Source organism: Bubalus bubalis, chromosome 8, assembly GCF_019923935.1.
Source record: "Bubalus bubalis isolate 160015118507 breed Murrah chromosome 8, NDDB_SH_1, whole genome shotgun sequence".
Lineage (NCBI taxonomy): Eukaryota > Metazoa > Chordata > Mammalia > Artiodactyla > Bovidae > Bubalus > Bubalus bubalis.
In genome coordinates, this window is record NC_059164.1 from 71662575 (window position 1) to 71689405 (window position 26831).

Genomic DNA, 26831 nt, shown 5'->3' on the forward strand with positions numbered 1-26831 from the left:
TGTGTGCATTGAAAGATGTGATTTTGGGACATGGTTTCCTCAGTGATCCTCAGTGATGACTGGTAATCTGGATACTTGCTCTTAATCTCTCTTTCTCTCTCACATACACACACACACACACACACACACACACACATACAAATGCACACACACATATCCATTCCTTCCTTCACTTTGAAACTATGATAATTGAGGTAACTGGTATGTTCTTCCAACCAATCTTCATTCTAACTACTTGGGAATCCCTAAAAATAAATAGGTCGTTTTGTAGCAGTTTTTTATTCATTTTATGTCCCAATAAAGAAAGCATTATCTATCAAGTTGCAGATAAAAAACAAACATCTTTTGAGGATCCTTAATTTTAGAGACTTCCCTTTTTTCTTTTTTTTTTTATGCTGAATCATTGTTCTTGAAATGTTTTACTTAGACTTTTCTCAGCTAAGTTTTTGGAAGGGCTTACCTGGTGGCTCAGACAGTGAAGAATCTGTCTGCAATGTGGGAGACCTGGGTTTGATCCCTGGATTGGGAAGATCCCCTGGAAGACAGCATGGCAACCCATTCCAGTATTCTTGTCTGGAGAATCCCCATGGACAGAGGAGCCTGGTGGGCTACAGTCTATGGGATCTCAAAGAGTCGGACTCGACTGAGCAACTAAGCATAAGCATATGTTTTTGGAAAACTTGTATAGTTGAAATAGTAAAGAAAGAATCTGGTCCTTTTGAAGTTTAGTGTATATATATATATATATATATATATATACATACATACATATATATGTGTGTGTATGTGTGTATATATATATATATATATATATTATGTGAGTGTGTGTGTGTGTGTGTGAGCAGAAAGTCTCTATAATTATGTAGTGTTAGTCTTTAGTTCTAGGAGAGAAAAAACTTTCTTACCTTATGTAAATTTTTTCTTAAAGAAAATGCCATAGAATTCTTACGCACCAGTATTTATCATGACATTTTGGTCAGTGATTTCTTTCTTCTAATTCTGGGAGCTGGCCCTTTCATGTATGAGCCTTAATTCTCAGATGCCTCTGATATCCATAAAAGGAAGATGAAATTAAGCAAGCAAGCAAAGAAAAATCCATTCACATAACAACTGGTTGAAGTGAATCTTGATGTGAAGAACTCACCATTCCTAATTTTATTCTTTGGACTTGACCTCTTTCTGATGTTGCCTCCAGGAAGGACTGTGACCCAGCTCGCAGAGACAACCTTTATTTCCAGGCCTGCTTTTAAAATTATCCGATTTAGAGCTGAACTGACTAGTCATTCATTTGGTAATATAATAGCTTAACTGCCTCTCCCTTCCTCTGTTTTTTTTACCTGTCTCTTATTTAGCTCTCAGTAGTTACATTATGCTTTGCAGCAAGCTTTTATCTATTTTTTCACCATAAACAAAAATTTTAAAGTATTTTTCTCGCAGCATCCTGTAATTCATACTATTTTTAGTTACCATTTGGAGAGAAACAAAATGAGAAAGTTTTAGTAGCTCCATAAATGAAATGTCAGGTCAGCAGTGGGACCAGGAAGACATGTAATCTTTCTCCTAAGCCTTTCTTGGATTAAGGGAAAGTATCAGATCATGGCATCCGGTCCCACCACTTCATGGGAAATAGATGGGGAAACAGTGTCAGACTTTATTTTTCTGGGCTCCAAAATCACTGCAGATGGTGACTGCAGCCATGAAAATAAAAGACACTTACTCCTTGGAAGGAAAGTTATGACCAACCTAGATAGCATATTGAAAAACAGAGACATTACTTTGCCAACAAAGGTCCGTCTAGTCAAGGCTATGGTTTTTCCTGTGGTCATGTATGGATGTGAGAGTTGGACTGTGAAGAAGGCTGAGCGCCGAAGAATTGATGGTTTTGAACTGTGGTGTTGGAGAAGACTCTTGAGAGTCCCTTGGACTGCAAGGAGATCCACCCAGTCCATTCTGAAGGAGATCAGCCCTGGGATTTCTTTGGAAGGAATGATGCTAAAGCTGAAACTCCAGTACTTTGGCCACCTCATGCGAAGAGTTGACTCATTGGAAAAGACTCTGATGCTGGGAGGGATTGGGGGCAGGAGGAGAAGGGGACGACAGAGGATGAGATGGCTGGATGGTATCACTGACTCGATGGACGTGAGTCTGGGTGAACTCCGGGAGTTGGTGATGGACAGGGAGGCCTGGCGTGCTGCGATTCATGGGGTGGCAAAGAGTCGGACACGACTGAGCAACTGATCTGATCTGATCAGTTTCCCAGGACTGGTTCATCTGTGGGATGTTGTCTGCTGATTTTATTGCATTCAAACATTGGGGTTCCTTGCATTCAGATTTAATTACAGCTCAATATGACTACATATTGTATTGTTCTCAGGCTGCTAAAGATCATAAAGATCTGCTTCTACTTTCAGGCTTGTGTGAGTAAGCATTTTCTTGTTCAGGACCAAAATGAAGTCCTAGTAATGGGCAGTTAATGGCCAAGATGATGGAGAGACTGATTTATCAGAATATAGCAGAGCATAAATAGGTAATGAGGCTGCCTAACTTCCTGAATGGAGATGAGAAAATCAGAGCTGATGCCAGTGTCTGCACAGCACCCTCCCACTCCAGCTTGTTGGAGCAGCAGCCACTGGAGAGAAGGGTCCTTGGCCACCAGGAATCACAGAATCGAGGGCTTTCAGTGATATCAGAACTGGAAACTCAGTAAGGCTAACTCAGAGTGTGCCTCCTAAGATGTGTATAACTGAATCACTCTGCTGTAGACCTGAACTAACACCGCATTTTATAAAATTTTATAAAATGAACTCATCTAAGAAGAACCATTTTTTTTTTGATGGTATGTGTGGCTTCACCTTGTGTTCCTTGGTGCTGAGATCTGCATAACATAATCTTTGTTCTTGGATAACACATCCCTAAACAGGTGCATGTCCACAACAATGGGACATGTTTGCATCAGTTGTAAAGTTTTTCACAGCAAATAATAGCAAGAATTGGTATTTGCATTATAGAGCAAGTTCAACTAGAGAGGAATTCCATGGTAACTGATTACTTGTTAGACCTGCATGGAGAGCTCTTTAAAAATTTTCGTGGGAATTCCAATCTAGTGCTCCTTTTCCTCCTTCTTCTTTTTTTTTAAGTTTTTTTTTTTTTTTAGTTTTTTTGAGCTTGCTATGTGCAAAAGAGTATTCTAAGGTGCTTGTAGAGATGTTTCTGTAAACTTCTTGGCTTTCAGTTTATCTCTTTTTCTTTCCTTTTTTTTTTTTTGCCTTTTCTACTGTTCCCCCCCCCTTTTTTTTTAACTTTAAAACATTTATTATTTTGGTTGAATTCAACAACAAAATTCAAGCAGTAAATTGTCAAAAGAACATACATTTTTCTTGCAAGAAATATGTGAGAAGTTGGTAAGTAGATCATTATTTCAAAACTAAACATATTTTGTCATAAACTGTGAGGAGATGGGAAAGGAGCTATTTATTGAACATCTATCATCTCAAAGGCTTTTACATCCATTTATTATTGTTTCCAGGATTAAGAGTACATTTCTTACATTGTTTTATGCTAGTGGTTCTGAACCCTTGGCCACCATCAGAAATCACAGGGTAGCTCTTTGAAAAATACTGATGCCCAGGATCCATTCTAGACTAAAAGAATTAGAATCTCTGAGTTTGGGGCCCAGGCATTGGTATTTTAAAAAAAATATTTCTGAGAAGATGTGCTCCGTATGTATAATAGAATATTACTCAGCCATAAAAAGGAATAAAATTGGGTTATTTGTAGTGACATGGATAGATCTAGAGTCTGTCATGCAGAGTGATGTAAGTCATAAAGAGAAAAACAAATATCATATATTAATGGATATATATGGAATCTAGAAAAATGGTATGGATGAACCTATTTACGGGGAAGGAATAGAGATGCAGACAGAGGCTGTGGATGCAGAGGGAAAGAAGAGGGTGAGACAAATTGGGAGAGTAGCATTGCCGTATATACAATGCTATGTTCAAAATAGATAGCTAGTGGAAAGCTGCTGTGTAACACAGAGAGCTCAGCTTGTTGCTCTATGATGACCTAAAGGGGTGGGATAGAGGGAATGGGAGGGAGGTTGAGAGATCAGGAGGAAGGGGATATATGCATACATGTGGCTGATTCACTTCATTGTACAGCAGAAACTAGCACAACATTGTAAGGCAATTATACTCCCCAAAAAAGTAAATAAATACATAATAAAAATAAATAAAGAGCTTTCTGAGTAAGTCTAATATGCAATCTTAGGGCTGCATATGTAGCCTAATATGCGGGCTTCCCTGGTGGCTCAGACAGTAAAGTGTCTGTCTGCAATGCGGGAGACCTGGGTTTGATCCCTGGGTTGTGAAGATCCCCCAGATAGGGAAATGGCAACCCACTCCAGTAGTCTTGCCTGGAAAATTCCATGGATGGAGGAGCCTGGTAGGCTACAGTCCATGGGATCACAAAGAGTTGGACAGGACTGAATAACTTCACTGGTTCACTGGTTCAATATGCAATCAGGATTGACAACCACTGGTTTGGAAATTCTTTGCCATTGGGGTTCTAGCCTGTTCTCCTACAACAGATGCCTCCGATTCTCTTTCTCAGGAATGTACCATTTACTTCAATCCTTGAATGTACTGAGTTATTTTCTATTTTTGTGTCTTTGTAGGTCCTTTATTGGGAGTGCTCTCCCCTGCATTCTTGGTCTGAGGAGTACCTCCTCAGCTCTCTGTAATCCTATGGTCAGAGGTCTGCTGTTGTATTTTTTACGTATATCCGTTATTGGACTTGAAGAGATCTCTAGGCTTTCCCGTCCTAATGTTTTCCTCTATTTCTTTGTGTTGATCACTGAGGAAGGTTTTCTTGTCTCTTCTTATTCTTTGGAATTCTGCATTCAAATGGGTATATCTGTCCTTTTCTTCTTTGCCTTTTACTTCTCTTCGTTTCACAGCTATTTGTAAGGCCTCCTCAGACAACTGTTTTCCCCCTTTGCATTTTTTTTTTCCTTAGGGATGGTCTTGATCACTGTCTCCTGTACAGTGTCACGAACCTCCATCCATAGTTCTTCAGGCAGTCTATCAGATCTAATCCCTTGAATCTATTTGTCACTTCCACTGTATAATTCTAAGGGATTTGATTTAAGTCATACCTGAATGATCCAGTGGTTTTCCCTACTTTCTTCAATTTAAGTCTGAATTTGGCAATAAGGAGTTCATGATCTGAGCCACAGTCAGTTCCCAGTTTTCTTTTTGCTGACTGTATAGAGCTTCTCTATCTTTGGCTGCAAAGAATATAATCAATGATTTCAGTATTGACCATCTGGTGATGTCCACGTGTAGAGGCTTCTCTTCTGTTGGCTTATTTAACTTATATGCAGAGTACATCATGCGAAATGCCGGGCTGGATGAAGCACAAGCTGGAGTCAAGATTGCCAAGAGAAATATCAATAACATCAGATACACAGATGACACCATCCTTATGATAGAAAGTGAAGAACTAAAGAGCCTCTTGATGAAAGTCAAAAAGGAGAGTTAAAAGCTGGCTTAAAACTCAACATTCAGAAAATGAAGATCATGGCATCCGGTCCCATCACTTCATGGCCAATAGACAGGGAAACAATGGAAACAGTGACAGACTATCTTCTTGGGCTCCAAAATCCCTGCAGATGGTGATTGCAGCCATGAAATTAAAAGACGCTTGCTCCTTGGAAGAAAAGCTATGACCAACCTAGACAGCATGTTAAAAAGCAGAGACATTGCTTTGCCAACAAAGGTCCATCTAGTCAAAGCTATGGTTTTTCCAGTAGTCATGTATGGATGTGAAAGTTGGACTATAAAGAAAGCTGAGCACTGAAGAATTGATGCTTTTGAACTTTGGTGTTGGAGAAAACTCTTGAGAGTCCCTTGGACTGCAAGGAGATCCAACCAGTCAATCCTAAGGGAAATCAGTCCTGAATGTTCATTGGAAGGACTGATGCTGAGGCTAAAACTGTAATACTTTGGCCACCTGATGCGAAGAACTGACTCACTAGAAAAAACCCTGATGCTGGGAAAGATTAAAGGCGGGAGAAGAAGGGGACAACAGAGGATGAGATAGTTGGATGGCATCACCAAATTGATGGACATGAATCTGAGCAAGCTCTGGGAATTGGTGATAGAAGCCTGGCATGGTGGGAGGCCTGGCATGCTGCAGTCCTTGGGGCTGCAAAGAGTTGGACACAACTGAGCAACTGAACTGAACTGATTATTGGGCTTTGAAATATTTTGTAATACTTTGGTTAATGATTTCTTTTTTTGACTGTGAGTTTTCTGGGTGCCACGCCTGGTTCTTCTTTATTTTCCCAAGGCCCTGTGTATTTCCTGAGGTATGGTCAGTGCTCCACAAAGGTTGAATACATTGTAACTTATCCTTCAGTTTTCACAATAAAGCTATAGAAGTGTTTATTATTATTTTTGGTCTTTTAGAGGCAGAGATTTTCAGTTCAGAGACATTAAACAATTTTCCCAATTTGTTCCATTAATAAATGGAAAACCTAGAATTCAAACCAGTCTGCTTGGCTTTAAAGGCTATGTTTTTTGTTTTCTTTCATTTTGTTTTCACATGTTCTGTTGTTGAATACTATTTGGTTCTTACTATGTTAAATGTAGAAGGTTGGATTTTAAGAACACTGTGGTTAAAGAAAGTATGTAAAGTAAGTGTCAAATATAGTGTAGATTATGACAACTATGGGTATGATTGAGTTGACCAGATGAAAAGAGGAAGGTATTTAACATAGAGTCATAGATATAGAATTATGGATAGAAAGCACTAATGTTCTCACATATATTCTATTAATTTATGTATTAAGTAGATCTACTGAGTATAATGCTCTGTTAAAAATGCTGTTGTTATACAATTCTGCTGCAGTAAGTTCCATATCTTAACTAAGTAGACAGGGGAAAACTATATTGTTGATGTGGTTATAGGAAACTGTAGAATGAGGGATCTTAATGTTAATAAGCTATATCAGTCTCCTTGAGCTGTTTTGTCAGAAGTTCGCCTAAGGCAGTGGAGTAAATACAGAGGTTATGGTGATTCTTCAGTTGCCTTGTCTGATGTAGAAAAACAGGGAAAATAGATAAAATTAATTAGTGGCATTTTTGTTTTTTATTGAACTCAAAGTATTGGATGCAAAAAATTGCACTTGTATTTTTTAAAAAACAAAGTAGAAGCAATAAAACGTCAAAAGGAATTTAGGATGCAGAATAGCTGGAGACTCTGTTACATGCATTGAAGACTTCTTTTTAATTTTGTTAATTATTTACAGAAGTATCCTGTTGCACAATTCCATTTGACTGGTAATATTCTCACTCCATTAATATTCATGGATTCATTTTTTAGGTTGACTTAATTAAAAATCCAACTGCCTATCTTTCTCCTTGTGTCAAAGTTCTGATTCTACTGTGAAAGTTTTAGTGCATCTTTGTTTTAAAAGAAAGGTTGTAAATAACACAAGCCTGAAAAGTTAATTTATAGCTGCTCTTTGGATTCTGTAGGTTGGCCCTAGTTCATTGGCTCTGGGAGAACTGAAGAGAAAAAGACAGGCTGCCAAGAAGCAAAATGCATGAGGAGCATGGAGGTTATATTAACTTCACATTTAAATGTTAGCTCTTGCCCGTGAATAATAAATAGGCCTCAATCTGGGGATTGTATCAGGTTTTCTGGTCCTAAAATCCTATGATTCATTTTTGAAATTTGAAATTTAAATTATCCTTATGTAATTATATTGATTTATTAAGTTTTATTGCCATCTGGTTAGTTATTTTATATTTTTCCATTTTTTTCCCTCAGTCTTTTTTCACAGCTATGATCAAAGTCAGCCTCACTGCTTAAAACACAAACATTTCACCATTACCTTTGTAATTTTTTTCCCCTTAAAAATTGGTTTCTATGTGTGTTGTAAACTATAATTCTTAATTTCTAAGGTTGTGGTTTGTGTCAGATGTGGTAATGTTTTTGACTTTTCTGATGGAGTCAAGAGTTCCAAAGATTGTTTGTCATGGTTTGATTGTCTTCTCATGTGCTCTAAAAGTGCACTTTAGAACCCAGGAAAACCTGCAAGCACCTCCAAAAAATGCAGAATGAAAGCAAAGAGATGAAGTGTGGTGGGAAAGACCCGCCAGGAGGTGAAACGCTGCCCTACTGCCAATATGATTTGGAAATGACATTGCCCACATGCCTCAGTTTCTTTATTTGTAAAATAAGGATGTACCTTAAATGAGCTCCAAGGGTTCTCTCAATATTATTCTATGGTAACGAAGCATTTAAGATTTTAAAATCACAAGTCATTCTTACATAGTAATTTGAAAAGTGCATTTCTGCAAAATAATAATTTTCAAATGTCTCTAAGAGTCATTGCTACCTTTGAATCTTCTAGTTAAAGTTAATAAATATTAGAATTAGGGGAGCAATATATGTTAGGCACTCCCCCAACAAAATAAAGAGGAAAATCTTGAGTAGATTAGTTCTCTCTTAAGTATTTTCTTTTCCTTAGAGCTAAGAAGGTAAGGTTTAAGACTAACTTTCTGTGAGCCGCCCTGGCTCACTTCATAAGTGTTGAGTAATAAGCTGGATTGTTAATATTGCCTGAATTCAGTGTAATTCTACTTAATTTAGTATTTCTCCAAGCTAACCTGAAGAAGTAAATATGTTTATTCTCCTTGGCCTACTGGTTAAGTCAGACATATGGGGATTGTAAGTACCCGAGTGGTAGGAGATTATCCAGAATGCAAGAAAAAAAAGAGGCTAATATGTATTTCAGTGATCACCACTGCAAGTTTGGTTTGGCTGGGAAGTCCTATATTTGGACTTTGTCTGTTTGTTTTTTGTTTTTGTTTTGGCCATGCAGCTTGGCATGTGGGATCTTAGTTCCCTGACCAGGAACTGAACTTGCACCCCTTGCAGTGAGAGCATGGATTCTTAGCCACTATACCTTCAGGGAAGTTCCTCTGTTTGATCCTTGTACCTTCATGAGTGTCAGTGCCTTGTTTGTGAATGTCACTGTTGCAAGTGCCTTGGTTTTTAACCAAGCCATGGAGGAAAATGACATTGAATACTGATGTAGTCAACTTGTTATTGGAGTTATTTTTCTAAATGTTCAGGGACATTGCTAGTGATGCTACATTAGTTTCCCATGGCTGCCGTAACATATTGTACTGAAAACTTAATGTTAAAACAACAGAATTATTTTCTTGCAGTTCTGGAGATCAGAAGCCTGAATTGGGTCTTAAAAGGCTAAAATGAAGGTGTTCTCAGGGCTATGCTCCTTCTGGTGGCTCCAGGGGAGAACTGACTCTAACTTTTTCCTTTTCCTAGTTTCTAGAGCTGCCAACATTCCTTGGCATGTGGTCTATTTCTCACCTCAGTTTAATCTCTACTTCCACTATGACAGGGCTTCCCTGGTAGCTCAGCTGGTAAAGAATCCGCCTGCAGTGCAGGAGACCCCAGTTCAATTCCACAGTCAGGAAGTTTCCCTGGAGAAGAGATAGCCTACCCACTCCAGTATTCTTAGGCTTCTCTGGTGGTTCAGATGGTAAAGAATCTGCCTGCAATGTGGGAGACCTGGGTTCTATCCCTCAGATGGGAAAATCCCCTGGAGGAGGGCATGGCAACCCACTCCAGTGTTCTTGCCTAGAGAATCCCCATCACATTTCCTTCTCTGACTCTGACCTTTATAAGACTGGGGTGATTACAGTGGGTCCACCTGGATAATCCAATATACTCCCCATCTCAAGGTCCTTAACTTAACCACATCTTCGAAGCCCTTTTGCCATGTGAGGTAACATGTTCATAGGTTCCAGAGATTACAGTGTGGGCATCTTTGGGGGCTGTTATTCTATCTATCGTAGATCCCTTTTAATCAGGTCATCACCCAGATGTTACCTCCTCAGAGAGGCCTCCATACCACCTAGAACCCCATCTATCCTGGTTCCTGTTTACCCTGTTTTATTAAATCTGAGAACAGTGTGTTTATATTCTAAATTTATTTTTCACTTTGTGTCATTTTATTTGTCACTTTCTGTCTCCCTCCACTAGAGGATAAGCCCCACTAGAGGGGAAACATGGGCAGCCTTCTTCACCACTTTGGCCCCAAATCAAAAGCATTCCAGCACTCGGTAGACTCTCAGAAGATATCTGTTGAATGAACCAATTTGCATAAAGTCTAAGGAAGCCTGTCTTACACTAAAACACTATTAATACAATCCTGCTCCTTTTACTATCAATAATACAAACATTTTTCACTAAACAGCAGTTAACCATGCTGTCAGTAGATTTCTTTTTTGAATTCAAGTCACGGGTTTCTCCTTGGGACTTGAGTGAGGTCAATAAAATAAAAGTACCAGCTGTAAACTGAAGCTGCAGGAAAAAGAAAATATAAGAATTAGACAGAATTAATACAAATTGTAAGTGTTGAAGTGTTAGTCACTCAGTCATGTCCAACTCTTTGCAACCCCACGGATTGTAGTCTGCCAAGCTCTTCCATCCACGGAATTTTCTAGGCAAGAATACTGGAGTGGGTTGTTCTTTCCTCCTCCAGGGAATCTTCCTGACCCAGGGATTGAACCTGGGTCTTGTGCATTGCAGTCAGATTCTTTACCAACTGAGCCACCAGGGATGCCTCACCAGGGAAGTCTTGAAAGGTGGGTAGAGCCACTTCTGGGAAATGGCCTTGGTAAAGATCACCACCTCAGGGTCTGGTTTTTAAAAGCACAAGTCATGAAAGCTACATAAAAGGTTGGAATGTACAAAACTTGTGGAATTAAAGAGTAGAAGAGAGAACTGAGTGTGAACGGGATACGACTGGATCCCTTGGGACTTGTTTGCTTTATGTCCGAGGTGGGGACGATTGTGGAGGCTCTTGATATGCAGAGAGAGAAAGTTTGTATTTGATGTAGTAGAAAATATAGGACTTATAGTTGGGATTTTATTTTGGTAAAGAGTCAGTTGTTTTTTTTTTTTTTAATTGGAGCATAATTGTTTTGTGCTGTTGTTAGTTTCTGCAATACAACAATGTCAATCAGCTATATGTATATATATATATTTATTCAGGCTTCCTAGGTGACTCTAGTGGTAAAGAATCTGCCTGCCAATGCAGGGCATGCAAGAAACATGCATGCCCTGGGTTTGATCCCTGGGTTGAGAAGATCCCCTGGAGTAGGAAATGGCAACTCACTCCAGTATTCTTGCCTGGAAAACCCCATGGACAGAGGAGCCTGGTAGGCTGCAGTCCATGGGGTCACAAAGAGTTGGATACAGATGAGCAACTGAGCACTCATACATATATCCCCTCTCTCCTGATCCTCCCTCCCACCTCACCCTGCATCCCACCTCACTAGATCATCACAAATCACTGAGCTGAGCTCCCTGTGTTATGCAGCAGCCTCCTACTAGCTATCTATTTTCACATGGTAGTGTCAGTTTTAGAAAGATCAGAGAGAAATGAGCTACAGCATACATGGAAATGAAGAGTAAGGTGTGGCTCCAAGAACTATCATAGAAGAGAAGTCAGAATTTGGTAATAACCGGGTGCTAATTGGGAACAGTGAATAGTTAGGGGGTTGAATGTTTAATGAGGCTAAGAAGTATCCAGAGAGTTCTTCACCCTTGGGATTTCATGAGGATCAGAATGTGTTAGCATTCTCCCACACTCATTTATTTCAAAGACTTTAAAACTGAAGGGCTATCCTTTGAGTCCAGAAAGCTTTATGATTATTAAGCTCTCTCCTTTTTCCTGATACTGTAGTTTGATGAGAGTGGAAATCCCAGGTATGGTTGAGGTGCCCTTTGTGTCCCACGGAATCGTAGGATGACCCTTACTGAGATGCTCTGGTTCTTGGGGAGCAGTACCACCATCTCCCTCACATGCTACATAAATACAGTTGCTCAGATGGTTTACATTTCTAAAATAGTGTTTGCTTTTTTTACTGAAGGAATTACACATGCTTACTGTAGAAATTTTGGATGCTATAGACAAATATAAACCAAAAAAATCAAATAATTTATAGTTCTACTGCTTAGGTGTAGTTCTGTTATATGAAGAGTTGGAATAAATAGTTTTGCTTACTCTTTTCAGTTAATGCATGTGTTTATTCAATATGTTAATATTATTGGTAACACTGTATGTTTTTTAGAATCCCTTGTGATTTTCTCTGGGAGTCCCTAAAATGGCATAGGAAATAGTGATGGGTTTTCCCAGTAAAATTTTAATGGGTGATGTTTGCAGTAGATGGGTGAGGGTTCAGTTTTTCTCTTAGGAATTGCAGAAACCTTGATGAAATCCCATTTGGTAAATTAGAACTGAACTATTACTTTTAAAGTATGTATTTGAGATAGGATGAAAAGGGTTTTTTAGAAGTTTAGATGTCTTCCTTATAATAGATAACATTCATCATACTAATCTACTCTGGCATTAACTTATTTTCCCTATTTCTTTTTTAATATGCAAAGCTTAATTTTAAAGGAGTCAGTCATTTAAACCAGAATGAAATGTAGTTCAGTCTTCTTGGAAATGAAATATTTAGTCACTTGAGATAAAGCAGAAAGGGAGGGTACTTGCCTTCCTTGGTTAAGTGGTATTTTAGATTAGTGAATAGCTTCAAAGAAGGTAAAGTTTTACTTTGTTTTTATTTCACTTCCATGTTGAATTGATTTTCTAATTAATATTATAAAACTTTCAGAGGATCATGAGATATGCTTATCATCAGATCTCCATGGGTGTATATTAAATTCCTCTTATCTTTTTGATATTGCAGTTGACTCATGTTGACCAGGCAAGCTTCCAGCTGGACGCCTTTGGAACATCTTTTATTCTTGATGTCCTGCTAAATCAGTAAGTCTTTCCTGAGCTGCATGCACTGTTTTTAGATACACATTGAATCTACTTTCTTATCCTTCTGTAAAGTTTTGTTTGTTTCCTACATTTTACTTCATCTTCCTGTAACAGTTTGTAGTTGTTTAGTCACTAAGTCAAGTACGACTCTTTGCTACCCCATGGACCATAGCCCACCAGGCTCCTCTGTCCATGGGATTTCTCAGGCAAGAATACTGGAGAGGGTTGCCAGTTCATTCTCCAATAACAGTTAAATGCTACATTTAAAACTATGGTACCTATTGACTATAAGTTGTCAAGTCTGGTAAATAACAGAAAATGGATATCCACTTGAAATTGAACAAGTATAACAGTTTCAAGTATGTAAAATTGAGGGAAATACTTTAATATTTTGCATTGTTTTGTTCTTTGATTCATGTATATTAAAAAATGTAACAAAATTGTATTTCTACAGTACTGATTAAAATAGTTTATTTCTTATTTTTAAAATTCATGGTTTAGAACATAATATGTTAGATATTTTATACTACACAATGTTTTTTAGGGCATGAATTTCAATTTCATAGGGTGTGACTTTCCAATTTCATAGGGCCTGAATAAGATTGTGTTAATATGATCTGTCTTATATTCTTCCTTGATGTAAATACCGTAAAATTGATGGTTATTTGATGCATTTTGGGCTTCCCTGGTGGCTCAGTGGTAAAGAATCTGCCTGCCGATGCAGGAGATGCAGCTTTGATCCCTGGATTAGGAAGATTCCCTACAAAAGGAAATGGCAACCCACTCCATTATTCTTTCCTGGAAAATCCATGGACAGGGAAGCCTACAGTGCGTGGAGTCACAAAAGAGTCGGACACAACTTAGTGGCTAAAATAACAATGACTCATTTCAGTTTTTCAGCAATTTTGATATCATAAAGTTTTTTTAAAAAAACTCATTGTGAAGTAATGCATGCTCCTTAGAAGAATAATGAAAGAGCAGAAAAACCATCTCATATAATTTTACCACTTGGAGACTGATTGCCTTGTTTTAAGTTACCGTCTATGTACTTACCTCCCTATACACCCTACTACCTATTCTTCCCTGCTTAATTTTAAAAATAATATTATCACCATTTAATATAAAGTTTGACTCATGAAATGGACATGTTTGCAGGTCAAAAATTTGATGAGCAGCATTGTTGTATGGTCAACTAGTTCTCTATATTTTAATTTTTAACTAATTTTTGTTGTTGGTCTTTTTCCTCCCACTAGAATTTAAGCTCCTTGAGGACTGAGATTTATTTTCCTTTACTGATGTATCCTTAGCACAAGATAGGCACTAAATTCTAGAATGGGAAGTCATATTGACAAGAAACCAAAGGCTGGAGTAGGCCAGGAGATAGAGGAGATGACTGATGAGAGTGGAGGCTGTCAGTTGGGGAAGAATGAAGCAGCAAAAAAGAAAGATGTCAGGGATTCCTGGTGGTACCATGGTTGAGACTCTGAGCTTCTACTTCAAGGGGAAATTCCCTGGTTGGGAACTAAGATCCCATATGCTGTGCAGTGTGACCAAAACAAAACATAAAATAAAAAAGAGAAAGAGGGCAAGTGTTTGGGACTGGCTTCTAAAAGTGGAGATATGTATCTGGGTATGATTTTGAAAGTCTGGGTATGGTTTGGAAAGACTCTTAATTTAATGACTCTTTCCCATCCTTCCTTTAAATCACTGTTCCTGGGAATAGCTCCTGCTTTGTTTTCTGGTTTCTGACAGTGGTAATGCCTTGACTTTCAGTACCCCAATGAAGAACGGATATTTATTCATCTTGCCCAAGTCACCTGACTTCCTCTGGAGACATCTGAGCCCTAAAGCTTTCTGTTCCTGAGGGAGAAACACATATGGCCATACTTATCAGAGCATGAAACTTAGAATAGTAAGGGTGAAGCAAAATTTCTTTCGAGATAGGGGCAAGAAACTCCATCCTTATTGCAGTACAAAGGATAAAATAATGGCATAAATGGCATAAATAGAGATTGTTTGGACTGAGAAATATGCAGGCTGTGTTTTGTTTTGTTTTTTGCCTGTGATCTATATTAAACATAGGTGTCAAGTATCTATTTTCTTTATGTTGTATAATCTAGAATGATTTGATACAAAGGGTTTTTCCTTATTTTTATGGAGAATGTTTTTATTTCATGGTTTCACTTTATATATTGTCTTGTGGTTATGCTGGTTAGGGAGCAGAAAGATGAAAAATTGATTATTTTACTCTTTAAGCTTTTCCTTCCTTCTTTCTTTCTCTTCTCCCCTCCCTCCCTTCTTCCATTGCTTTCTTTATCCTTCTTTCCTTCCTTCTTTTTTCTCACTCATAGGTATCATAATATTTATTTAACATACTTTTTAATTTAATTTTTCTTCTTAAGTTTTTAAAATTGAGATAGATTTGGTTTACAATATTATAGTAGTTCCAGATATGCAACATAGTGTTTCAAAATTTTCATAGATTATTCTCCATTTGCGGAGAAGGCAATGGCACCCCGGTCCAGTACTCTTGCCTGGAAAATCCCATGGATGGAGGAGCCCAGTGGGCTGCAGTCCATGGGGTCGCGAAGAGTCGGACACAACTGAAGCGACTTAGCAGCAGCAGCAACAACAGCAGCAGCATACTCCATTTGACATTATTATAAAATAATACCTATATTCCCTGTGCTGTACAATATATCCTTGTAGTGATTTGTATCTCTTAATCCTCTAATCCCTGTATTACCCACCCCCTTCTTCCCTAGCCCCACTGGAAACCACTAGTTTATTCTGCTGCTGCTGCTAAGTCGCTTTAGTCATGTCCAACTCTGTGCAACCCCATAGATGGCAGCCCACCAGGCTCCCCCATCCCTAGGATTCTCCAGGCAAGAACACTGGAGTGGGTTGCCATTTCCTTCTCCAATGAAGGAAAGTGAAAAATGAAAATGAAGTTGCTCAGTTGTGTCCGACTCTTAGTGACCCCATGGACTGCAGCATACCAGGCTCTTCCGTCCATGGGATTTTCCAGGTACTAGTTTATCCTAGATATCTGTAAATATGTTTCTGTTTTGTCATATTGATTCATTTTTTTTAAATTTTTTAGGTTCCACATATAAGTGATAACATAAAGTATTTGTCTTTAACTGATTTCTTTAAGCATAATATGCTCTAGGTCCATCCATGTTGTTGAAAAAGCAAAGTTTCATCCTGGGTATATGGTGAATCGGTTACTTTTCCCAGTGTTGGAAAATTGGCCTTTTGTAGTGTTCTAGTAGCTCTGGTCATCACAGCTATGTGCTATAGGGGTTCTCCCTATGTGGGCTATGTGGGTGCTTCTGATGTAGTGGGCTGACTACTGTGGGCATGCTGCTTGACATGACTGGCCCCCCTGTTCAGTTGGTTGACCCTTGTGTGGAGGCTTCTGGCTACTGGCTGGTGGGGCCAGGTAATGACAAGGTCGGCTGTGGAACCTCAAAGGCTCCCAGGGGTAGAGCTGGCTCACTGGTGAGTGGAACTGGGTCCCGAGGGCTGTGACTGCAGGGCCCTGGGAGTCCCAAGACTGGTGGGTGGGGCTAGACCCTAGGACCACTGTCTGAGGGGCCTGAGATGTCTCAAATCTTGATTCGGCTTGTTGGTGGGCAGGGTCTAGTCCTGGGGTCTCAGGCTACAGAATCCAGGGGTCCCAGAACTGGTGCTGGGTCACTGTTGGTTGAGGCCAATTCCTGATAGAGGTGCTGGGGGATCGAGGATGTCCTGAAGTTGTGTTTCCCTACTGGTGAATGGAGCCAGATGCAGGGTGGGGTGGATGTTGAGGGTTGGGGAGGAGGGGGCATGGCAGGGAAGAAGATTCTGGGGTTGGTGTGGGCAGAGCAGAATCCCAGCACCTCTGGCTCCAGGACCCTTGGTGTTCTGGAACTAACGTTTGCACCCTGGTGTGTGGAGCCAGGTCCTGGGACCCATGGTGGATGCACAAAGCCGTGTCCAGGATTGGCTATGGACTCAGTGGGTCTTGAGGCAGCTAGCCTCCTGGTGGGTGGGGCTGTGTCTCCTCCTGCTAGTTGCTTGGCCTGAGATGTTCCAGTACTTATGCCTACAGGCTGGCGGGCAGAGCTGGGTCTTGGAGTTAATAAGCTAGAGGGAGGATTCCAGAATAGTGCCCACCAGGGCCAGTGTCCACATGGCAGAACTTGCTCCCCAAAATGTCTGCCACCAGCATCTCAGTGCCTCCTGTCTCTCTGAAACACTGCAAAATCATCAGGTAGATCTGATGCAGGCTCCTTTCAAATTATTGCTTCTGCCTTGGGTCCCAGAGCACGTGAGATTTTGCGTGTGACCTTTAAGAGTGGAGTCTCTATTTTCCTCAGCCCTCTGGCTTCCCCCAAAAGATATCCCTGCTGGCCTTTAAACCCAGACATTCTGTAGGTTCATCTTCCTGGCGTTGGACCCTTGGGCTGGGGAGCACAGTGTGGGGCTCTGATTCCTCACTCCTAGGGGACAATCTCTGCAGTTATAGCTCTTCTCGCATTTGTGGTTTGCCCACCCACTGCTGTGGATCTCAACTATATGGCAACTGTCACCTCTCCTACCTGCCTCCTTGCAGTTCCTCCTTTATATCTATAATTGTAGAAGGTTTTTTATGGTAGGCTCTGGTCTTTCACATAAATGGTTTCTCTGTAAATAGTTGTCATTTTGGGATGCCCTTGAGAGGAGGTGAGCCCAGGGTCTTCCTACTCCACCATCTGTGGAACTCTTCAACCTAAGCTGTTTGCTTTATGAAGCAATTCCAGGGCTGTGGAATAGGTCTTTTTTTTTTTTTTTCCCTCTTGTTTTAAACTGGAGGCAAATCAAGTCCTCGTGTAGCTGAATTCCAGTTGCAGAATGGATCCCCAAAATATGTATTTTTAGATTGGAAGAAAGGAAAAGTGTCATTATATAATACTCCTTCTGAATGTTCAGGAAGCAAGTTTATCTGTAACCAAGTTATATAATAGTTCAATCTTTGGGTCCTAACTCATACAGGCAGCAGATAAAGACTATGGGATGGTTAAAAATGAAAAGAACAGTCAGTTCTTGTGCTATCAAGACTAGGAAGGGTGGGAAGCAGTTCTCAACGCCTTTAAGGGGTCATACAGTTGTGGAATTTCAGTCTTTTGGACAGATATGTTAATAAAACCAAACATATGCCTGTCCTGACCTGATTTGGCATGGTCAAACAAGTCTCGAGGCCAACACTGGATTGTTCCAGAGGTCAGCAACTGGTGTTACGCTTTACTGTGAACCATTCCTCAGAAAGAAAAGGCTTAATAAAGACATTTAACTCTATTATTGAAACAATTCAGGCCAAGTCTGTTCCTGTAACTCTTTCTTCTTTAAGAAGTAGATGATTAAACTGTAAAGGGATGCAAAAATACTGAAACTTTTTTTTTATAGAACTCCTTGATTTTTTTCTACAATAGGTGGCCTGACAGAAGTAAACCACACATACACATTCATGTACACCCCACACCCCACACTGTGCAAGAAGCAAATATTCCAAGTGAACTGTGGTTGGTTGTTCTAGGATGTGAAACATAACAGTAAAGAGAGAACCCGTCTGTTTTTTTGTTGATGATTTTTTAAAATTTTATTTTATGTGGAATTATAGTTGGTCAACAATGTCTGTTTCAGGTGGGTGTACTGGAAAGGGATTCAGTTATACACATATACATGTATCTATATTCTTTTTCAAATTCTTTTCCCATTTAGATTATTAGATTATTGAGTAGAGCTCTCTGTACTATACAGTAGGTCTTTGTCGGTTATCTATTTTAAATACAGTAGTGTGTGTGCATTTGGAAGAGATTCTGCTGTCCAGCTACCAGATCTTAGGATGATCCAACTTGTAAATTTTGACTTTTTTAAATAGAATGTTTCCTCTTCATCTTCTTACATCAGTAACAACAAAAAAATAGTTTCTCTCACTCTGATTCTTTTTTTGTACTTAAAATTCTTTTTATTGACGTATAGTTGATTTACAATTTTTTAAAAATTCATTTATTTATTTAAATTGTAGGCTAATTGCTTTACAATACTGTGGTGGTTTTGCCAAACATTGACATGAATCAGTCATGGGTGTGTACATGTGTCCCCCCGTCCTGAGGCTCCCACCTCCCTCTTATGTCAGCTTTTTTTCCTACTTCACCAGGGCACTGGGGGTAGGGAGGACACCAAAGACTCAAATGTAACAGTAGATGGCAGTAGATGGGTTGCCCATGCAGATAGGAGGTGATGTAGAGCCAGGGTTTGAGGATGGGGATGTGGTGGGAGGAGATACAGGAGAAGGCTCAGACAAGGAACACTCAAATTCTATTCAGATGGGCAAGTCCAGTCTTCTTTCATTTAGGGGAATCACATGCTTGCTTTCCACTGGGACTCTTGAATATGCAATAAAACTGGGAATCACGACAAGTAAAAGACAGGGCATGAATTCAATTTGGAACTGAAGGTTAAGTTTGGAAGTCTCATTTACTTAACCATGTCCTATTTTCAGTGTGGTAAATAAGATGTTTACAGTGTAGATAAAAATAAGTGAGGAGGATAAGATTATAATTAAATGATGGTGTTATGTGATGATAAAGAATAACATAAGAGATTTCTCAGTTACTAATAAATCTGTAACTGACTATCTTGTTTAACATAATTCATTATGGCAAATATTTGTTTATATGTACATTTAATACAAATTATTGTGTAGAACACAAATCTGTGTTGAATAGTTCTTATCAATAATGGTCCTTACCTTCATTTTGTACACACACATAGGTGTATATAAATATATGTGTACATGTATGTATACACAAGATGCACACACACGTATGTACATAACACGAATTCAGACACACATGTGTGTTCATTTTTAAACCTTTAGTAAATGGTAAGAGTTCTTCTTTCCTCATCTTCCTTCAATAGAAATGAGTGAATAAGTATCCTATTCTTAGGGAGCCTGTATTCTAGTCAGAAAAAGCAATGAACATGTTAACAAACAAAGTAATATTGGGGAGTGACAGTGCCATTAATAGCAGGTGCCTGATGTGGAGGTGAGGATGCTGTCTGAGCAGTCTTTCCATCCATATCACTGTGATTGTTGCTGTTGGTTTGTTTTTTTTTTTTTTTTTTAATTTAAGCAGCAGTTGTTATCAGGCCATCTCTAAGAAGATGACATTTGACTGTAAGGGTAGAGAGAACAGTGCGTGTCTAGACCTGGAGGCAGGAGTAAGCTTAGTGTGTTTGAGAGACAGAAAGATGGCTTAGAAAATTGGAACAGGAGCCAAGAGGTTATTAAATGAGGTTGATAGTGTGTGTGTTAGTTGCTCAATCATGTCTGACTCTTTGTGACCCCAAGAACTGTAGCCTGCCAGGCTCCTCTGTCCATGGAATTCATCAGGCAAGAATACTGGAGTAGGTAGCCATTCCCTTCTCCAGGGGATCTTCCCAACCCAGGGATCAAACCCAGGTCTCCTGCATTGCAGGTGGATTCTTTACCATATGGGCCACAACTCCAGTACTTTGGCCACCTCATGCAAAGAGTTGACTCATTGGAAAAGACTCTGATGCTGGGAGGGATTGGGGGGCAGGAGGAGAAGGGGATGACAGAGGATGAGATGGCTGGATGGCATCACTGACTTGATGGATATGAGTCTGAGTGAACTCTGGGAGTTGGTGATGGACAAGGAGGCCTGGCGTGTTGCAATTCATGGGGTCGCAAAGAGTTGGACATGACTGAGTGACTGAACTGAACTGAGAAAGACCCAAATCATGTAGAAAAATAGAAGGATCCTTTTAGGCCACAGGAAAGACTTTGAACAATAGTCTAAGCAGACGTAACTAATATTTTTAAACCATAAGTTGCATTATTCACTCATTTCCATACTGACTTATGATCCTTCATCATATTTAGTTTTTGTATATTTTACTGTCTTCTGAAGGCAATCTCTTCTAAAGATCTGTTCATTAGTTATTGTGCCTAGTACCACTATACTATTTATCATAGCTTTTTTTTTGTCTTTTCAAATTACTCATTTGTGCATATTTCAAAATGCATATTAACACTATCTTAACAACAACAAAACACTATATGGCATTTCACACCTGTTTAAGTTAACATCTAAAACATTTATTCATCAATCTAAATAGTTGCAAAGGATATAATCTCTGGTGAAACAGAAATAGGGAACATTTAAAAGTAAATGTTGGAGAGTGTTTTGCCTATAACACCTAGCATGGAAACCTCTCTTGTTAGTTTCATTTCGCAAAATTTCTTAGGATATTTTTGCCTGTTCTTAGTTGGAAATTTAGGGTAATTTTGTCACTCTCTTTTTAGAATTTTAACTGGACTGCCACTAAACCTATAATTTAATTTGAGAAAAGTGTACCTTTTATGGTACTAAGTCTTTCCATCTATATCATTGTGATTGTTGTTGTTTTTTAAATTTGAGCATCTTTTTTTTCTGTCTCACAGTAAAATTTAGTACTTTGGTTTTTGTAGGTCTTACACATTTCATGTAGAACATATTTGTGGGAATTATGTTTTTTTGTTGCTACTGTGGAGATTTTTCCATCATATTTTATAATTAATTACTGGTACCATTCTTAATATTGCTAATGGCTGTTCATTGTTTCTTTGGGTTTTCTAGTTTGATAGTAACATGACTGGAAAATCATGAGAGCTTTAGTTTTCTTTCCAAGATGATAGTTATTACTGTTACACACTCTAGTGCTTTTTCTAGAAGTTCCTGAACTCTATTATTTGATGATAATAACATTTTTCTCTTGGTTCTTTTGATGATAGGAGTATCTCTAGAATTTGTTGTTAAGCAGGATGTTGATTCTTGATTTTTGAGAGCTAGTCTTTATCATGGCATCCAATCTGATCACTTCATGGCAAATAGATGGGGAAACAATGGAAACAGTGACAGACTTTATTTTTTTACACTGCAAAATCACTGCAAATGATGACTGCAACCATGAAATTAAAAGACACTTGCTCCTTGGAAGAAAAGCTATGACAAACCTAGACAGCATATTGAAAAGCAGAGACATTACTTTACCAATAAAGGTCCCTCTAGTCCAAGCTATGGTTTTTCCAGTAGTCATGTATGGATGTGAGAGTTGGACTATAAGGAAAGCCGAGTGCTGAAGAATTGATGCTTTTGAACTGTGGTGTTGGAGAAGACTGTTGAGAGTCCCTTGGACTACAAGGAGACCAAACCAGTCAATCCTAAAGAAGAGCAGTCCTGAATATTCATTGGAAGGACTGATGCTGAAGCTGAAGCTCCAATGCTTTGGCCACCTCATGTGAAGAGCTGACTCACTGGAAAAGACCCCGATGCTTGAAAAGATTGAAGGTAGGATTAGAAGGGGACAATATTGGATGAGATGGTTGGATGACATCACTGACTCAATGGACTTGAGTTTGAGCAAGCTTCGGGAGATGGAGAAAGACAGGGAAGCCTGGCATACTGCAGTCCATGGGATAGCAAAGAGTTGAATACGATTGAGTGACTGAACAACAAAGTCTTTATCATGTTAGACCAATGTCCCATATCTTGTTTAAGTTTTTTCCTTTTTTTAAAGTAAAGAGTATTAGATTTTCTTGAATACCTTTTTAATCAATGCAATGAACATACAGATTTTCTTAACTGACTTTTTGTGTTTTATTATGTTAATGTTTCCTGTTATGAGAAATTATTCTTGACCGTAGAGGATACACTCTACATTGTTATTGGATAATTCATTGTTTCTGGCCTCTCTACTGGTGACTATAAAAGGGAATCACACTTCCTGTTTGTATTTAAATTACCATGGCACAAGTCCCTGCTGGTTTTCCTGCTGTAAATTGCCTCCGTCTCCAAGTGTCTCTTTCCCTCAACTGTTTGTGAGATTTGTTCTCTACTCTTTTGTCTTGTCACTCTATTCTTGCCTCAGATAGCACCTCATAACAGCTGCTCTGCGGAGCACAGCTATCCTCTGCAAGTGATGGCTGCTAACATCTGCCAGTGGTCCCTCTAAGAACCCAGAAGCCCAAACCCGTCCACAGTCCTTCTTGTGAAGCTCAGTGCTGCCACCAGATGCACAAAGACATATCCTCCACTTAGAGTCAGGCAGAGCAGAGAGGAAGTTCTTTCTTTTTCCTGTCCAAGGCGCACCTTACATTCTATTTCCAGGTAAAAAGCAGTGGGGACGTCCACTCTCAGAAGGTGAAATTGAACCCCTGCTTTCAGAGTTATGTTCTGACTTGACTCCCATGACTTGACAAGAGCTTTCAAAGGATGGCTTATTCAATTTTAAACAATAGCCCATGTGACATACGGTCCAGAACACCAAATACATCTTTGTCACAGTCGTTCCTCCTGCATGAGGTGTAGAAAAGATCAGGATTGCACAGGCTTCCTGCTTTAACTCTGGCTCCTAATTTCCTCTGATGTTGTGCTTAGGCAAGGACAGTTAGTTTTCAGGACTGGGGCAGGTTGACAAGCAACAGATGTGTAGTGGCTTAACTCTGCAATTAACACCTTGAGGTGAATGTAATTGGTTTTCTCTACTGCTTCAAGATTTCCCCAGAGTTCGGAGAACTCCGAGTATATTTTAGGGGAACTTGCCCCTCCAAAAAGGGAAGGTTGCCCACTTATAAATTCTGGTTTCAATTTTAGAATGCTGCAACTAATTTTAAGGCAATTTCTAGCTTAAAATGATAAGATCCAGTTTTTTTCGGTACTCCATTACTAACTTCTAAAATAGTTTTGCTGTTATATTGTTTAGAATTTTTGCATCAACTGTCATGAAACTGGCTTAGTCTTTTTTTTTAATCAGAGATAAAAGCTATAAAAATGATATTTTCACTTATAAAATATTCCCTGAAACATTATCTTCTGTAGTATAGGAATCATACATATATATTTTTAATGTTTTAAAGTCCTTATCTTTACCCTGACTGGTCCTGTAATACTTTTAATAAATAAGACATTGATAAACTATTCTTTGATGGATTGATGTATTCACCTACTTGTTTTTAAGTCAACTTTGGGAAATTACATTTTCCCAAAATGTAATTTTTATTTTAAAATAGTCATTTTTCCCCCCTTGGCTGCACCATACAGCTTGTGGGCTCTTAGTGCCACACCAAGGATTGAACTTGGGCCCCTGGTAGTGGAAGGGTAGACTGCTAACCACGGGAAAGCAGGGAATTGCCTGTGTGCTTTTTAGAAAATAATTTCTAAAATTTCATCTGTACCTATTATATAATTTCTTTCTCAATACTACTTTTATTTGTACTTATCAAATATAGCTCGACATATACAGACTTTTAAAAACTAAACACTATGTTTAGAAACATATTTATTGCATAAAATTAAAGACTTTTCATAAAGTTTTTTATTGAGGTATTTTTGTTTGTCATAAAATTCAGCCATTTCAAGTTATACATTTTAATGATTTTTTAAAGTAACTTTATTGAGTGGTGCAACCATCACCAAATGCAATGTCAGTTATAACACACTTTCCATCTCTCCCAAAATATTCCTTATTTCCATTTAATCTTAATTCGCATTCCTATCTCCATCTCTAGATAATGACTAACTTACTTTTTATCTTTGTAAATTTGCCTTTTTTTGGACATTTCATATGAACGTGTGGTTTTGATCTGGTTTCATTTATTTGGCGTGTTTTTGAAGTTCATCTGTGATGAACTTCGTTCCTTTTTATTGTGGAGTGTTACTTCATTGTATAGATATACCACATTCTATTGATCCACTGCTATTTCCAGTTTGGGGCTATTATGAATAATGCTGCTGTGAACATTCACAGGCAGGTCTTTGTATGGGTGTAGGTTTTCAGTTCACTTCAGTTCAGTTCAGTCACTCAGTCGTGTCTGACTCTTTGCTACCCCATGGACTGCAGCACACCAGGCCTCCCTGTCCATTACCAACTCCCAGAGCTCACTCAAACTCATGTCCGTTGAGTCAGTGATGCTATGTGTATAGTCTTCTCTTATGTTGTTGGTAGAGGGTGTTTGCTATGACCAGTGTGTTCTCTTGACAAAACTCTGTTAGCTTTTGCCCTGCTTCATTCTGTACTCCAATGCCAAATTTGCCTGTTACTTCAGGTATTTCTTGACTTGTTACTCTTGTATTCCAGTCCCCTATTAATGAAAATGACATCTTTTTTGGGTGTTAGTTCTAGAAGGTCTTGTAGGTCTTCATAGAACCAGTCAACTTCAGCTTCTTTGGCATTACTGGTTGGGACATAGACTTAGATTAGTGTGATATTGAATGGTTTGGCTTGGAAACAAACAGAGATCATTCTGTTGTTTTTGATATTGCATCCCATTACTGCATTTCAGACTCTTTTGTTGACCATGATGGCTACTCCAGTTCTTCTATGGGATTCTTGTCCACAGCAGTAGATATAATGGTCATCTGAGTTAAATTCACCCATTCCAGTCCATTTTAGTTCGCTGATTCCTAAAATGTTGACATTCACGCTTGCCATGTCCTGTTTGACCACTTCCAATTTGCCTTGATCAGCGTCTCTGGTGGCTCAGATGGTAAAGCATTTGCCTGCAATGTGGGAGACCTGGTTTCGTTATCTGGATTGGGACGATCCCCTGGGGAAGGAAATGGCAACCCACTCCAGTACTCTTGTCTGGAAAATTACATGGATGAAAGAGCCTGGGATCGCAAGAGTCGGACACGACTGAGCAACTTCACTTTGGACCTAAAGTTCCAGGTTCCTATGCAACATTCCTCTTTACAGCATCAGGCTTTACTTCCATCACCAGTCATATCCACAACTGGGTGTTGTTTTTGCTTTCGCTCTGTCTCTTCAGTCTTTCTGGAGTTATTTGTCCACTGATCTCCAGTAGCATATTGGACACCTACTGACCTGGGGAGTTCGTCTTTCAGTGTCCTGTCTTTTTGCCTTTTCATACTGTTCATGGGGTTCTCAAGACAAGATACTGAAGCGGTTTGCCCTTCCCTTCTTCAGTGGACATTTTCTCAGAACTCTCCACCATGACCCATCCGTCTTGGGTGGTCCTACACAGCATGGCTCATAGTTTCATTGAGTTAGACAAGGCTGTGGTCCATGTGATCAGATTGGCTAGTTTTCTGTGATTGTGGTTTTCAGTCTGTCTGCCCTCTGATGGAGAAGGATAAGAGCTTATGGAAGCTTCCTTATGGGAGAGACTGACTGAGGGGAAAACTGGGTTTTGTTCTGATGGGCGGGGCCATGCTCAGTAAATATTGAATCCGATTTTCTGTTGATGCATGGGGCTGTGTTCCCTCCCTGTTATTTACCTGGGGCCATACTATGGTGGAGGTAATGATGATAATGGTGACCTTCTTCAAAAGGTCCACGCACACACTGCTGTACTCAGTGCCTCCAACCCTGCAGCAGGCCACCACCAACACACGCCTCCACCAGAGACTCCTGGACACTCTCGGGCATGTCTGGGTCCATCTCTTGTGGTGTCACTACACCTTTCTCCTGGGTCCTGGTGCACACAAGGTTCTGTTTGAGCCCTCTAAGAGTCTATTTCCCAGTCCTGTGTAAGTTCTGGCACCTCTATGGTGGGGTTACCGTGACCTCCTCAAGACGGCTTATGCCATACCGAAGTCTGCTGCACCCAGAGCCCCTGCCCCTGCAAAGTCCACTGCTGACCCATACCTCCACAGGAGATACTCAAACAGAGTTCTGTTTCAGTCTCGTTGGGGTCTCTGGGTCCTGGTGCACACAAGGTTTGTTTGAGCCCTCTGATCTTCTCTGGTGGGCATGGGGTTTGATTCTAAATGTGATTTCACCCCTCCTACCGTCTTGCTGGGGCTTCTCCTTTGCCCTTGAATGTGGCGTATTTCCTCAAAGTCGCTCCAGCGCCGCACAGCTGCCTCTCCTCAATTTTCTTAGGTGGAATTTACCTAGA

The 26831-nt window shown here is 39.5% G+C and overlaps 1 protein-coding gene across 9 annotated transcripts in view; it reads left to right on the plus strand.

The window, feature by feature from the left end:
* Positions 1 to 26831, plus strand: part of ADAM22 (ADAM metallopeptidase domain 22) — a 236852-nt gene that overhangs the window by 25849 nt on the left and 184172 nt on the right. For all 9 annotated transcript variants that reach the window (XM_044946746.2, XM_044946747.2, XM_006055250.4 and 6 more), the window contains exon 3: positions 12801 to 12877. In XM_044946746.2, the coding sequence (XP_044802681.1) occupies positions 12801 to 12877 (77 nt within the window). The remainder of the gene's footprint in view (positions 1 to 12800; positions 12878 to 26831) is intronic.